Source organism: Acinonyx jubatus, chromosome C2, assembly GCF_027475565.1.
Source record: "Acinonyx jubatus isolate Ajub_Pintada_27869175 chromosome C2, VMU_Ajub_asm_v1.0, whole genome shotgun sequence".
Classification (NCBI taxonomy): domain Eukaryota; kingdom Metazoa; phylum Chordata; class Mammalia; order Carnivora; family Felidae; genus Acinonyx; species Acinonyx jubatus.
The window spans coordinates 11,325,331-11,338,143 of NC_069384.1; the positions used below are offsets into that span (position 1 = coordinate 11,325,331).

The 12,813-nt window shown below is 53.0% G+C and overlaps 1 protein-coding gene across 6 annotated transcripts in view; it reads right to left on the reverse strand.

Annotated features, from left to right (window-relative positions):
* Positions 1 to 12,813, reverse strand: part of ITSN1 (intersectin 1) — a 217,817-nt gene that overhangs the window by 24,550 nt on the left and 180,454 nt on the right. For 5 of the 6 annotated variants that reach the window (XM_027041668.2, XM_027041666.2, XM_027041667.2 and 2 more), the window contains 2 exons: positions 4,783 to 4,904; positions 2,855 to 2,961 (listed from right to left, as the gene is read on the reverse strand). In XM_027041668.2, the coding sequence (XP_026897469.1) occupies positions 2,855 to 2,961; positions 4,783 to 4,904 (229 nt within the window). The remainder of the gene's footprint in view (positions 1 to 2,854; positions 2,962 to 4,782; positions 4,905 to 12,813) is intronic. The other variant, XR_008297553.1, reaches the window with a different exon arrangement.

The window sequence follows — 12,813 nt, forward strand, 5'->3', positions numbered from 1 at the left end:
GAAAAGGGAAAAAAAAAGAAAGAAATCAGATCCCCAGAAGGCTCCTATTAAATATTTTATCTAGGATATAAAAACATTAGTTCACCCAAGCTAACTGATCGGGTCATCGGAGGAAGGGGACAGAGCACAGGGACACTGTGATGGCAGGAAGACGGTGCTGTGCAGGCATGTTTGACATGATTGACAGTGTGCCAGGGGTACGGCTCACCTCCTCGCTCCTCAGGATAACCCTGCATGCCCGACCAGGCAGGCACCACACCTACAAGTTGACAGGTCCCAAGACAAGGGGTCCGTGAGGGGTCTGCCCAAGGAAACTGCCCAGAACAAATTAGAAGGCGCTGGGGGCCAGGCACAAACTTAGGACATTCACCTCCTGGCTCCACGTTCTTTCCATCGGTTGCAGGATGGGGTGGAACCTCCAGTAGGTCATCCACAGAGCAGCCTGGGACACAGGCTTGCCTTCTGTGTGACTTCAAGTCACTGGACCTCTCTGAGCCTGGCTTTCCCAGCTGTAAGCACTCTCGATTCCCACCTCTGGGGCTGGGGAGCACGTCAGCACTAACGGGAGGAAGGGGCTGGCCGTGACAGAGCTCAAGGAAGGGGCTGCTGTTTCCCTGACAGGACAGGAGGGAGGGTGACATGGGGGGCAAGGGCCCTTGGGGAGGTGAGATGCATCTCCCACCTCCCCACCACCCACTGATTGCTGCCCAAGGAAAGAGGTTTTAACTTGTAGGTATATTTTCAAGGGCGCCTGGGTGGCTCAGTCGGGTGAGCATCCAACTCTTGAATTTGGCTCAGGTCAGGATCTCATGGTTCATGAGTTCGAGCCCCACATCAGGCTCTGCGTGGACCCTGCTTGGGGTTCTCTCACCCTTTCTCTCTGCCCCTCCCCTGCTTGTTCTCTGTCTCTCTGTCTCTGTCTGAAATAAATAAGTAAACTTAAATAAAAATAACTTGTAGGTATATTTTCAACAGAAAACTTGTGGCTATTTTGAAACAACTTGTCTCCAACCCTTCAGGTTCAGTTCCTGTAGGTTCAGGGGTTAACTAGCCCCATTGCCTCCAAGGCAAGGGGGCTGAGCCCAACACTGAAGACAGGCAGGCACTTTCATCTAAAGACCCCCTAGGGGCGCCTGGGTGGCGCAGTCGGTTAAGCGTCCGACTTCCGCCAGGTCACGATCTCGCGGTCCGTGAGTTCGAGCCCCGCGTCGGGCTCCGGGCGGATGGCTCAGAGCCTGGAGCCTGTTTCCGATTCTGTGTCTCCCTCTCTCTCTCTGCCCCTCCCCCGTGCATGCTCTGTCTCTCTCTGTCCCAAAAATAAATAAACGTTGGAAAAAAAATTTTTAAAGACCCCCTAATAGCCACCCTAGTGGTAGGTACCATTATTACCCCCATTTTACAGATGAGGACACCGAGGCCAAGAGAATGTAAGCGACTTGCCCAAAGACACAGCCAGCAGAGCAAGAACAAGATGTAGGCCTAAGCATCCGCCCCGTACCTACATTCAGAAACTTCTACAGCACCCTCCTCAAGGAGAATAATGGAAACAGTTTCTCAAAGCACCCCTGGGGGTCATCTCTGATTATTTGTTTTCCAGAGCACAGAGAGAGCACATGTCATGTTCTTATTTCTACCCACTTCTCTCCCCATGCCCCCACCACTCCCACACACACACTCAAGAAAGTGGGGGGGGGGGGGAGGGGCGTGGAATTACTTTACAAGAACGAGGGATCACATTTAGGAACTAGCCGCTTCCCAGTTACGGGAACATGAAGATTGGGAATGGATTCCGGGTTCCCGGGGCTGCGCTTCAACCTGGGGCCCCCGTGGGGGGCGGCCCTTCCCCCCCCCCCCCCCCAGCCCGCTGGATCGCCACAGGCCTACTCTGTGCTCTTAGCAAGTGTTGTTCCAAAGTACGGCCTGCTGGGCACAGATTTGGGGTATTCTTCTATTATTATTATTATTATTCTCTTAAATATTTATTTATTTTTGAGAAAGAGAGAGAGAGCAGAGACAGGAGGAGGGGCAGAGAGAGGGGCACAGAGCATCCAAAGGGGGATTCCTGTGGACAGCACGGAGCCTGATGTGGGACTCAAACTCACAAACTGAGCCGACGTCACTCAACTGACTGAGCCACCCAGGCCCCTCGGGGTGGGGTGGGGTGGGGTCTTTTTAGAAGGGACCTTTGTGATGACATAATCCAACCCCCTCAGTTTACAGATGGGGAACCCGAGGCTCAAAGAGGCTGGGCAGTGAGTTGGGCTCCAAACCCAGGTCTCTTGACTTGGTCAAGACCTTGACAGGTCTCTTGACCCAGCGCTTCCTCCCTGGCCCTGAAGCTGCCTCTGAAAAACCAAAATGGGAATAAAATGTAACGGGTTCCAGGCTAGCTTCTCAGAGCGTTAACCTGAGGAAATGCTGACCACGGGCAGCAAATGGTACCCACCATTCTCCGCCCCCAGGAGCCAAGAATGTCCCAAGAGAACAGTATTCGCCCACGGGACCCGGATCTGCGGGCAGGCATGTGGGGAGCCACCCCATGCCCCGGGAGGGAGCCGGTCAGCGATTGGCAGCCAGGACTGGCCTCGCTCTGGAAACTCTAGACCCACAGTGAAAGCAGGAAGTGGGCAATTTACTCTGTGCGATGACAAACTGGCAGTGTGTGTTCGGGAAGCATGGTGGGGGGGGGCGGCGAAAAGGAATCATGGTGCTTATGGGTGGAAATGAGCAAAAGAGGCAGAAAGAAACACGGGGCGGCATGCACGGGGGACACACGGACAAAGCCACGCGGAGGTGCTAGTGTGTGAGAGCCGAGGGGACGAAGCAAGGCCGGGGTTAGGGGAGAGAGGCTTACTTCAGTAGTTTGATATTACACATAATCAGCTCCTTCCAGTTAACAAAAATCATAGCACCCTCTTTCTCTGTCAGCAGCTCAGACTCCATCAGGGGTTTCTGAAAGATCTACAGGTGCAGAAAACGAAGCAGTTCAGAAAGCAAACCGTTAGCGTTACACCTGAAACACACGCACGCAGGTCTGTGCAGAGCATGGAGAGGACCGGGCCGTCTGCAGCTTTGTGGGGAGGCCCAGAAGCTTCCCGCAGCTTCTGCAGCAGACGCCCCTCCCCCACTCTACCCGAGCGGTTGTGGGGGGGGTGGGGTTCCCCATCAGGTCTCTGCACTGTTTTACAGGGAAGGGTGGCTGAACTCTAGAGGACGGGCCTTAACTCCACCAGGATAAAGCCCGGAGGCCTGTCGAAAGTCACGCACACTCTTACCTGCCCACAGTGGGGGGTGGGCATGGTGGGAAAAGTGGGGGGTTTCAGGATGCACGTGGGTGTGGGCGGCTCCTTCAGGCTCCCCTGCAGCGTCTGCTGCATAGACAAGCCTCGGGCACCCGGAGGGGAGCCGCCCAAGGAAGCAGGGACTCTAACCAGCAGCCTGGGTGATGTCTTCTGCCGCTGGGCCCTTGGCCTGGGCCGGGCTGGTACAGGGGCCGGCTGCGGCTCCGGGAAAGAAATGAGCCTGCCCAGGATCCAAGCTCTGCGTGGTTCGGTGACTCAGGGTAAATCGCAGCTCTCTGCCCAGCCCCACGTGGCGAGCCCCTGCCTGCAAAGAGGTCATCGTCTCCTACTGGAGGCAGGGCGTTCTTCTGAAGGGTCTTTAGAGATGGGACAGCCTGTCCCATCTTTGAAATAAATGTGGCTGGGCTCAGGCTGTTCCCTGGGAGCCCTATTCTTCATGAGTCCTTGAGCTGACATTGAACCCAGCATGTACCAGACCACTGCACAAAAGTGCCACATCTAAGGGGGTGACATTCACATCCTCGACATCCTAGATTGCACATTTAGTGACAGTCAAGTGTCTTGAGGAAGGGGCACTTTTCCTAAATATGCACCATGCCTTCCTATGCATGAATGTGCCTCCTGGACCAGTAACCCATCCCGCCTCCTGTACCCATTCAACACTGGGCAGCAGGTGGTGACGTTCCTGGTTAAGGCTGTCCAAGGAGATAGTTGCACAACTGTTAGGTGAGGGGCAGCGGGGGAGCAGGAGTTTCATAACTATTACAATGTTTTTCAAATTGTAGAGTGATCCTGCCATTCAGCTCTGCAAACCCCTGTTGCTAACATGGCAACTTCCTGTGAGCATAAACAAAAGTCTTCTTCAAAACCAGGAGTTCCCAACTCTGCCTCTCCTCATCCTTCTGGACCAAGTGGCCCAGGCCTTTCAACAGCCACCCAGGAGGAGAGACAAAACAAGGCATCCTCTGGGACAGGGCAGTGCACGGGGCCCTGGGAGAAAACATCTTCATTCTCAGCAATAGATTTTCCTCAGAGGTAAAACGTACCACCAGGAATGACTCGAGATATTGGCTGGATGGCTGCCATTTTCAGATGCCAACCCTGAGGCCTGGGACACTACATGGACTGCTCTATGGCATTAACTAGTTGGTGGCTAAGCACCCACTTCTCCGAGGAGCGTCTAGACTCCCAGTCCCCAGCCCACGTGTCTCCTTCCACACACCTCCTCACGGACTCATTCATCCCCTGACATGAGTGATCCCTCTACGGGGATGACTCAGAGGGCCACGGATAAGAGTTTGACCATCTTCTCTTGGGTAGAAATCTCCTGTGTGATTTACCATCCAGATGCTCCCCACACATCAGAAAACCTCTCAGGCTGAGAATCAGGGTGCAGCCCTCCTTAACAGAGGTCCCCCTTCTCCCCAACCTCTGCCAGTATCCCCGGCCCCCACCAGCACCCATCCATAGCTGCCGTTACCTCTGTGACCAGCTGGAGGTCATTCACATAGTTCTCCTCTGTCACAATGAGCTCATGGATGTATCCTTGCCGCTTTCTTTCAGTGGGGGTCAGCATATCCAAGAGGTGTAAGTCTGAACACCCTGGAAGACACAACCATTGGGACATTTTAGTGCAAGTCTAGGGAAGCTCATACAGCCTCACAGCGAAGAACCTGGGGCCTCGTGCCTGCTGGTCCCTGTGGCCTCACTGGAGTTGGGCAGTGTTACGGGTTCGATCACGTTCCCTAATAATACACATTCAAGTTCTTTTTTTATATATATAATTTTTTTAATGTTTATTTTTGAGAGAGAGAGAGAAAGAGACAGAGCACGGGCAGGAGAGGGGCAGAGAGAGAAGGAGACACAGAATCCGAAGCAGGCTCCAGGCTCTGAGCCATTAGCACAGAGCCCGATGCGGGGCTCGAACCCACTAATGGCGAGATCATGACCTGAGCCGAAATCGGACGCTCAACCGACTGAGCCACCCAGACGCCCCCACATTCCAGTTCTAACTCTTGGTTCCTGTGACTGTGACCTTAGGTTCCTGTGACTTGGTTCCTGTTCCTCGGAACCCTTGGTTCCTGTGACCTATACCTATGACCTTGGTTCCTGTGACTGTGACCAGAAATCGGGCTTCTGGAGATAGAGTCAAATTGAGATGAAGTCATACTCAATTAGGGTGAGCTCTAATCCCATGTGACTGGTGTCCTTATAGGAAGACATACAGAGACGGTCAGAAAGAAGGTCATGTGACGACAGAGGCAAGGACAGAGGCAGGTGCAAGCCAAGGAATGCCAAGGATTGCCAGTCGCCATCGGAAGCGAAGAGGAAGGCACGGAAAAAATCTCCTCCAAGGCCTCCAGAGGGACATGTCTCTGCCAACACTTTGCTTTTGGACTTTTCTCCAAAACTGTGAGAAAATAAATTTCTGTTGTTTTGAGCCACCCCCTGTGTGGCCTTTGTTGCGGCAGCCTAGCGAACCGAACTTGGTCCAAACCGCTGACACGATAATGTCCAGAGAAGACTAAGGAGTAATTGGCCGGTATTTCCTGAGGGCTCACCCCACGCCAGGTGCTCCACAAGGAGCTCTATGCTGGCAGGTCTGCTCAAAGCCCACAGAGGCTCCGGAAGCGTCACCATTTCACAGACAAGGAAACGGAGCTTCTGACGGGTTGCCTCACCCCAAATCTCTTAGCTTTGCAGTGGCCGAGACTCAAGCCTCACGCTTTGACGCCAGAACCTGGGCTCTACCCCAGACGGCTACTGTTGTTGGGTCCCAGCTACAGGAGGGCATCGGCTTGTCCTGAGGTTGGCTCTCGGAGGCTCAGGTGGCTGTGCTGAGGCTCCTGCTGGGCCTGGGCACAGGGCAGAGAGATGTGGAGAGCGTTCAGACAGTGCCAGGTAAAGTCCATGAGCCAGGCTGCTGCCGTGTGCCTGGAGAGGCATTAAGCCCGAAGACAGGGAAACTGCCCCGGCTGCAGACAGCTGGGCACATCCGGGGCCCCAGGTGCCCGAGGGAACGGGCTCGGTTGACCTGAGATGGGACACACACGGAAGCTGGTGCCTGCCCTTGCCTCTGCTCACCTGGTTGGCTATTTAGGGTTTTGTTGGCTTTGAACATTCTCCGCTTATCAGCGGAGGCTGCCTCATGACACGGCACGCTGGAAGAGGGGGGTGGGAAGCCCCCTTTCTTGGGGGTGCCTTTCATACAGGCCTGGGCCCACCTGTTCCAGGCCCATGGTCTCTCCTCTCCTTTTTATGAGGGGTTCTTCATTTATCACACACACACACACACACACACACACACACACACAAAACCAGATTTGTAAAATAGACTGAAAGGTGTCCTGGATGTAGGCGGGAATGCGGGCAGGGGTCCCATTCCGTTGCTTTTCTCATACCATTTCCCCCCACAAGGGGGCGCGATGGAGCACAATATGAAACATCTGCCAGCCGCCAGGGGTTCTCAAAGTGTGGTCCCCGGACCAGCAGCATGAGCCACACCAGGGAACTTGTTAGAAATGCAAATTACCAGACCCCTGCGGAATAGGCTATCTGGATTTGGGGCCCAGGAATCTGATTTAACAAGCTCTCCAGGTAATTTTTTTAAGGCAAACTAAAGTTTGAGAAGCTTGCTCTGGACTATCAGGAATTCCTCAGAGTTTCCATCTTCCCCGCAGAAAGTCTTCCCCCTAGACTGGGGCTCATGACCTAGTCTATATGCTGGAAGATTCCGCAAATAGGATGATCCCTCTGAGGTGAATGATATCACTGACTTCTTAGCAAACGTTTTCCTGTGCCAGAGATGAGCTCCACGTCTGGGTCCTTCTAGTCCTCAGTCTTGTACCCTCCCCTGGCCAAATGCTCTTTCTAGAATGCTTTAGATTGTCCTCCTGGAACAGGACAATTTGAGGATGGGCAGGCAGATGGGAGCTGGGAAAGCAGCAGGGACGAGCCATCCTTATGTTAATATTCTCCATGCCCATCCCCATGACCTCATTCAAAGCCACTGCAATGTGGCCAAACTATAAATCCACAGATCTGTGAGCTGGGCACGAACCACCATGCAGGTCTGCATGGAACTTGGGCCCTCCACTCAGCCACCAGCTTGGTCCAGCTGTTCTTTGCGGGTTGCGGCGTTGGCTGTGCTTCATTAGAACAACTGCTCCCTCAGCGAGCTCTCAGGAAGGAAGCAAGTCCTGATGGCTCGCTCTGTTCAGTTCTGCCCGCCTCTGCCGAGCCCCTGCGGGAGCTTCGGCTTTTGAGTGGTGGAGTGACGCCACCAAGTTCTTGGGCTTTCATTAAGAAAGCCACCTGGGAAACACTCTTCAGTTTGGGAGGAAACATCTCACTTGTCACCTATTCTCACCAAACTGTCCTGTCAATGAGTCAAAGAGCCCAGGAGAGAGGAAGGCTTGCTCTTATTACAGAGAAGAACGCAGCCCTTGCATTACAGGACTTGTTGGAACTCTCACGGAGCAGGGTCTCCCCTAGAATTTTCAGGACATTCCTTTCTTTTTAAAAAAAAATTTTTTAATGTGTGTTTACTTTTGAGCGAAAGAGACAGAACGCGAGCGGGGGTGGGGCAGAGAGAGAGGGAGACACGGCATCCGAAGCAGGCTCCGGGCTCCGAGCCGTCAGCCCAGAGCCCGACGCAGGGCTCGAACCCATGAACCATGAGATCGTGACCTGAGCCGAATTCGGATGCTTAACCCGAGCCACCCAGGTGCCCAGGACCTTCCTCGCTGTGGGGATATTAGGATATTGTTTAGAGCTGCAGTTGTTAGACGCATCCCACACCATGCACTGGTGTTTGCAGGGATACAAACATCGGGCTAGAACATCAGGGGGACACTGGTTGCCCCCCTCCTCTGAACATCCCTTTCAGTCACAATTTCCCTGGGAGAACGTGATGGATGCTATGAACTCTGGCCCCAGAAAACTCATATGTACAGCACACACACACACACACACGCACACACACACACATATTTTGCACACACTTTTATAGGGTTCACAGGCCCTCTTGAAGCTTGTTCGTGGATCTCATTCATTCATTCATTCATTGGACACATGTTTACCGACGTCCTGTCATGAGTCTGGCACCAACTGCTGGGTGCTGAGGATTCACAATGAAAGAGGAGAAATGTCTGCCTCCAGAGCATACAGACCTCGGCTGGGGGTGGTATTAGTTCCCACAGGCCGAAGGGATACTAACCCCCACCAAGCTGAGGCTTGTGTGGCCTCCCAGCCCCCGGGGCTGAGAAAGCATTTTTGGTCGTCATAATGACTGGAGGTGCCGGCTGGGATTGGGTGGGTCTGGCCCAGGGCTGTTAAGATGCCCTGCAATACACAGGACAGGGAATTGCCTTCCCCGAATGTCAACAGCCCCCCCACTGAGAAACACTGACATTAATGGAAACTGAAAGCCCGGCCAGGTTGACAGCTCTGAAGCAAGGATGGTGCAAGTGACCCGCAGATTTGCTTAGAACAACTGAGGAGTCAGAAACTAGGACCCGGGAGGAAACATTAACGGGAAATGGCTTGCTTTGGATTTCAGAAGTTCTGAGTCTTCAAGTTTTACATGGTATGGTTGTTGTTGTTGCTGTTTTAAGTTTATTTATTTATTTTGAGAGAGAGAGAGAGAGCGAGCGCGCAAGTCGGGGAGGGGCAGAGAGAGGAGGGGAGAGAGAGAATCCCAAGCAGGCTCCGCGTCGTCAGTACAAAGCCTCACGCGGGGCTCGAACTCACGAACCGTGAGATCATGACCTGAGCTGAAGTCAAGGTCCCGACTCTTAACCGACTGAGCCCTCTGGCTCCCCTACGTGGTACGGCTTTGAAGAAGCCCGGAGCCCGAACAACAGCAAAAGGTCTAGAGTGGACTATTAGTCCAAGAATCCCTGGTGCCGGCGCCAGTTTGGGGTGAATTGGGGGTCTGTTGCACATGGAAGCGGGGGGCACGAGGAGGTTGCACGGCCTCCTGCTCCGGGCAGCTCCAGTATTCCTGTCCATCCACCCAGAGGACCCATGTCAGGGCTGACCCAGCTGACAGGTGCCATGTGACTCTGGGCTGCTTGCTGCCACAAATTCCACCCCACGCCGTCCACCTACCAGCCTGCCTGGAGGCAGGGGGCTGGCTCAGATGGCCTCTCCAGGCCCCAGCGTACAACAAAAAGCAAAGATTTTGTGGGGAGATTCGTCTCAGCATTGTATGCCGACAGCGTTGGCTTTGAATGGTCTTTTTAGCTACTGAACCGACCCACAGGATGCTGTTTTAAAAGTTCTTGCTGCTGGATGCCAGACCAAGAAGACCATTACAGGCTGGAAATAGGTACTTTGAGCTAAAAAATATCCTTCCTTTGAAAATTTAATATTTAGAAAAACAAACGAGTTTAAAAACTCCATTATTCAGAGCGGGGTAAATGGAAAAGACATTTCAAATAAGAGAGTTTTCTTTAAGGGTGGAGGGACGTGGTTCTTCTCTCCTTTGGGAACCAGGATAAACATGATTTTCTGGCTCCCTTTCCCGGGGAAAAATGAGAGAATACAGCAGAGCAAATAACTTTTCACGGACATCTCGGTGTGATGAAGGGATTCTTAAAACTAACTATAATCCACTCACAGCTGAAATAATATTGCAAGCGACTCCGGGCACTTAAAACCGATCCCTAATTACAGCCCACATAAAATTCCCAATCTATGTGCTGTCCCTTGTAATTGTGTGTAGTTAGACACATTCACAAAGTGGAGAGTAGCCATGAGACCCCTTTGAGAGTAGTTGAGTCTGGGGCACTGGAGAGAATGTGGGAAAATCTTACCCAAAAAGGTCATCTTGTCACCTCAATGGGACAACGTTCATAGGAACAGCATAATCTAAATAAATTGCTTTATTGCAACAGTAGTACATGAACACATGCTCAATGTAAACAGTTCAAAGCATACAGAAGGACTTAGGGTACAACCGGGGCATCGCCCCTCTCATTCCCAACCCTTCTCCTTCCGTTCTCAACAAGGTCCATGATTTTAAAAACCAAACCAGCCCCCACAGCAAGCCGGCCACTGGACAAACCAAATAAACAGGCCTCGTTCCTGTTATGAAAGGGCCAAAATATACTCTAAGATGGTCAATAAATATTTATTAAGTTCCTACGAAGCCCAAGAGACACAGGAATGAGCAAGATAATGCCCTTGTCCTCAAGGAAACTCACGGCTGGGAGGGAGACGCGAACATGGAAATTAAATTTGAAATAGCAAGCAGCGGAGAACGTTCCTGCAGGTCTGCGAGGATAGTAGAGTCTGCAGGGCTCAGAAGTACATGCTCCTTGTCCCGAGGGAGGAAGGCTCTGCGAGGAGGTCCTACTTGTGTGTGTGTGGTGGGGCGGGGGGGGGGGTGGTTCTGCATCAGGGAGGATGGGGCCATTATGTTGGGGGTGTGGGGCCGGTATGCCAAGTAGGAGCAGGGACACTATGGAGATAAGGCGGGAAGCGGGAAGGCAATAAGGTGGGCAGTACATGACATCACAGAAGGCATAATGCCAGAGGGGCCAGGCGAGAAATCCCAGGCAATGGTTTTTCACCTTTAAGAGAAAGGATATACCAGTGTCTGTGGGGACATTCTGCCCAAATTCTCCGGCTAAATGGCCTCGCCCACCAGGATACCTGTTGGAGCTGGAGCTCCTGTCTACACCGAAGCCTTCTCCAGGGCGGGCCTCAATGGAGGGAACAGGGGCCTCGTGGCTCTCGTGGCCCCTGCCAGGCTACACTGGATTTTTCTGGGAAAATGAGTCTGATTGCGTTGCCTTCAACCTCCTGGACAGAATGGCACATGTGGGATGGCTTGTCATGTAGGAAAGGCTGCAATGGATACGACATAAAGAAGGTTCTCCGGCCAGAGCACTCCCCCCTCCCCCCCTCCCCCCCCACAATCCCATTCTCTAAGCTGTGAACTTGTGCGCTCCCCTGTGCCGCTGTGCTTGGAGCTGGGACTTGGTGGTGAATGAGGCGGGCTGGGTCCTTGTCCTTGGGGAGCCCCGGTCTACCAGAGGCTCGGGCATCCCACCTAGACTCTGGTTCTGGCCAAAGCACAGGAAACTCACAAAGGGCATCACTGCAAGCTGCCTGTCCCTGAGACCTCAGCGTTGAAGTCCTTAAGACTGGATTCTTATGGGGGTTTAGAGGAGCTGGGTGGGCATGGGGACCTGTAGTGGGGGGAGGGGGAATGTCACCTGATGGCACCAAAGACCCCCCGATGCCTTATGTCCAACTGAACCCAGGCAGCCCTCTCCGGCCTGTCTGGGGGAACTCGCTAGACCCATTCGGCTGGGTCCCTCTGGGGGCTTCCATTCAGCCACACTCAGCATTAACCCCATAGCTTCAAAGGGTCAAGGTGGCTTCCAGAAGAATAACAATTCTTCTAAGAAGGGGAATCCAGTCTACATGGGGTGCCAGGCAGTTTAATGACTGTTGAGAATTTGCAAAAATCAAATTACTCTCAGGGATAGATCTCTCTTAATTTGTCATAGGTCACTTTTAACTAAAGGCATGGCGTTCATGGCTTTATAACGGATGCTGGGGTCCCTGGTGCGGCCTCGAGCATCCCACAGTGTGCACTCGTTCGCTCATTCCTGGCCCCACTGATGTTACCACCTTTGCTTTCCTTTCTTGCTGAGCCTCTGCTTTCAATGCCCACCACCCTGCGGTAGCTCAGGGACCCTCAGCAGCGGCCGCAAGTAAATCCTTCGGGTACACAAAGCAGGCTGGGGTGTTAGAAGTACAGACACATGTTTATTGGAATGAGAGACAGTAGGTTTGACTAGAGGGACCTGGGAATACCTTCCAGAGAAGCAGGGATTTGGCTTGGACTCCATCAGGCACATGGCAGTTTCGGGTGGGGAAGTAGCGAGGGATCCAAGTAGAGGAAGCAGTTGGAGAAAAGGGGAATAGAGAGAAAGCAGTGAGGAGAGAAAGCAGATGCTGGGGTAACAGGGAGTAAAGAAAGTCAACACTGCATGCTCGCATGAGCCACACGGTTCCAGGCGCTGTATGTATGTGAACTCACAGAGTCCTCACCGACAATCCTGTGTGGCAGCTACTACGCCTATTCTCCCATCGAACAGACAGGGAAACTGAGGCACAGAGAAGTTAAGTGACTTGCCAAAGCCTCAGTTAATCAATGGCAGAGGGGGTCCTACCCCGGAGTTACTGTTCTGAACCACCATGCCTCCTGCCTTGCTGGGAAGGTGACGTATTAGTCAGCTAACGCTGCTGTAACCACGTCCCACAGACCACGGGGCTCACACGTGAGAAATGGAGTCTCACAGCGCCGGAGGCAGCAAGTCCAAGATCAAGGTACCAGCAGGTCTGATTTCTTCTAAGGTCTCTCTCCTTAGTGGGCAGGTGGCCGTCTTGTGCCTGCATCCTCACATGGCCTTTCTTCTGTTACAAAATCATTGCTGGTGACTCTTTGCGTCCAAATGTCCTCTTCACATTGGAGGTAGGGTCCACCCTAATG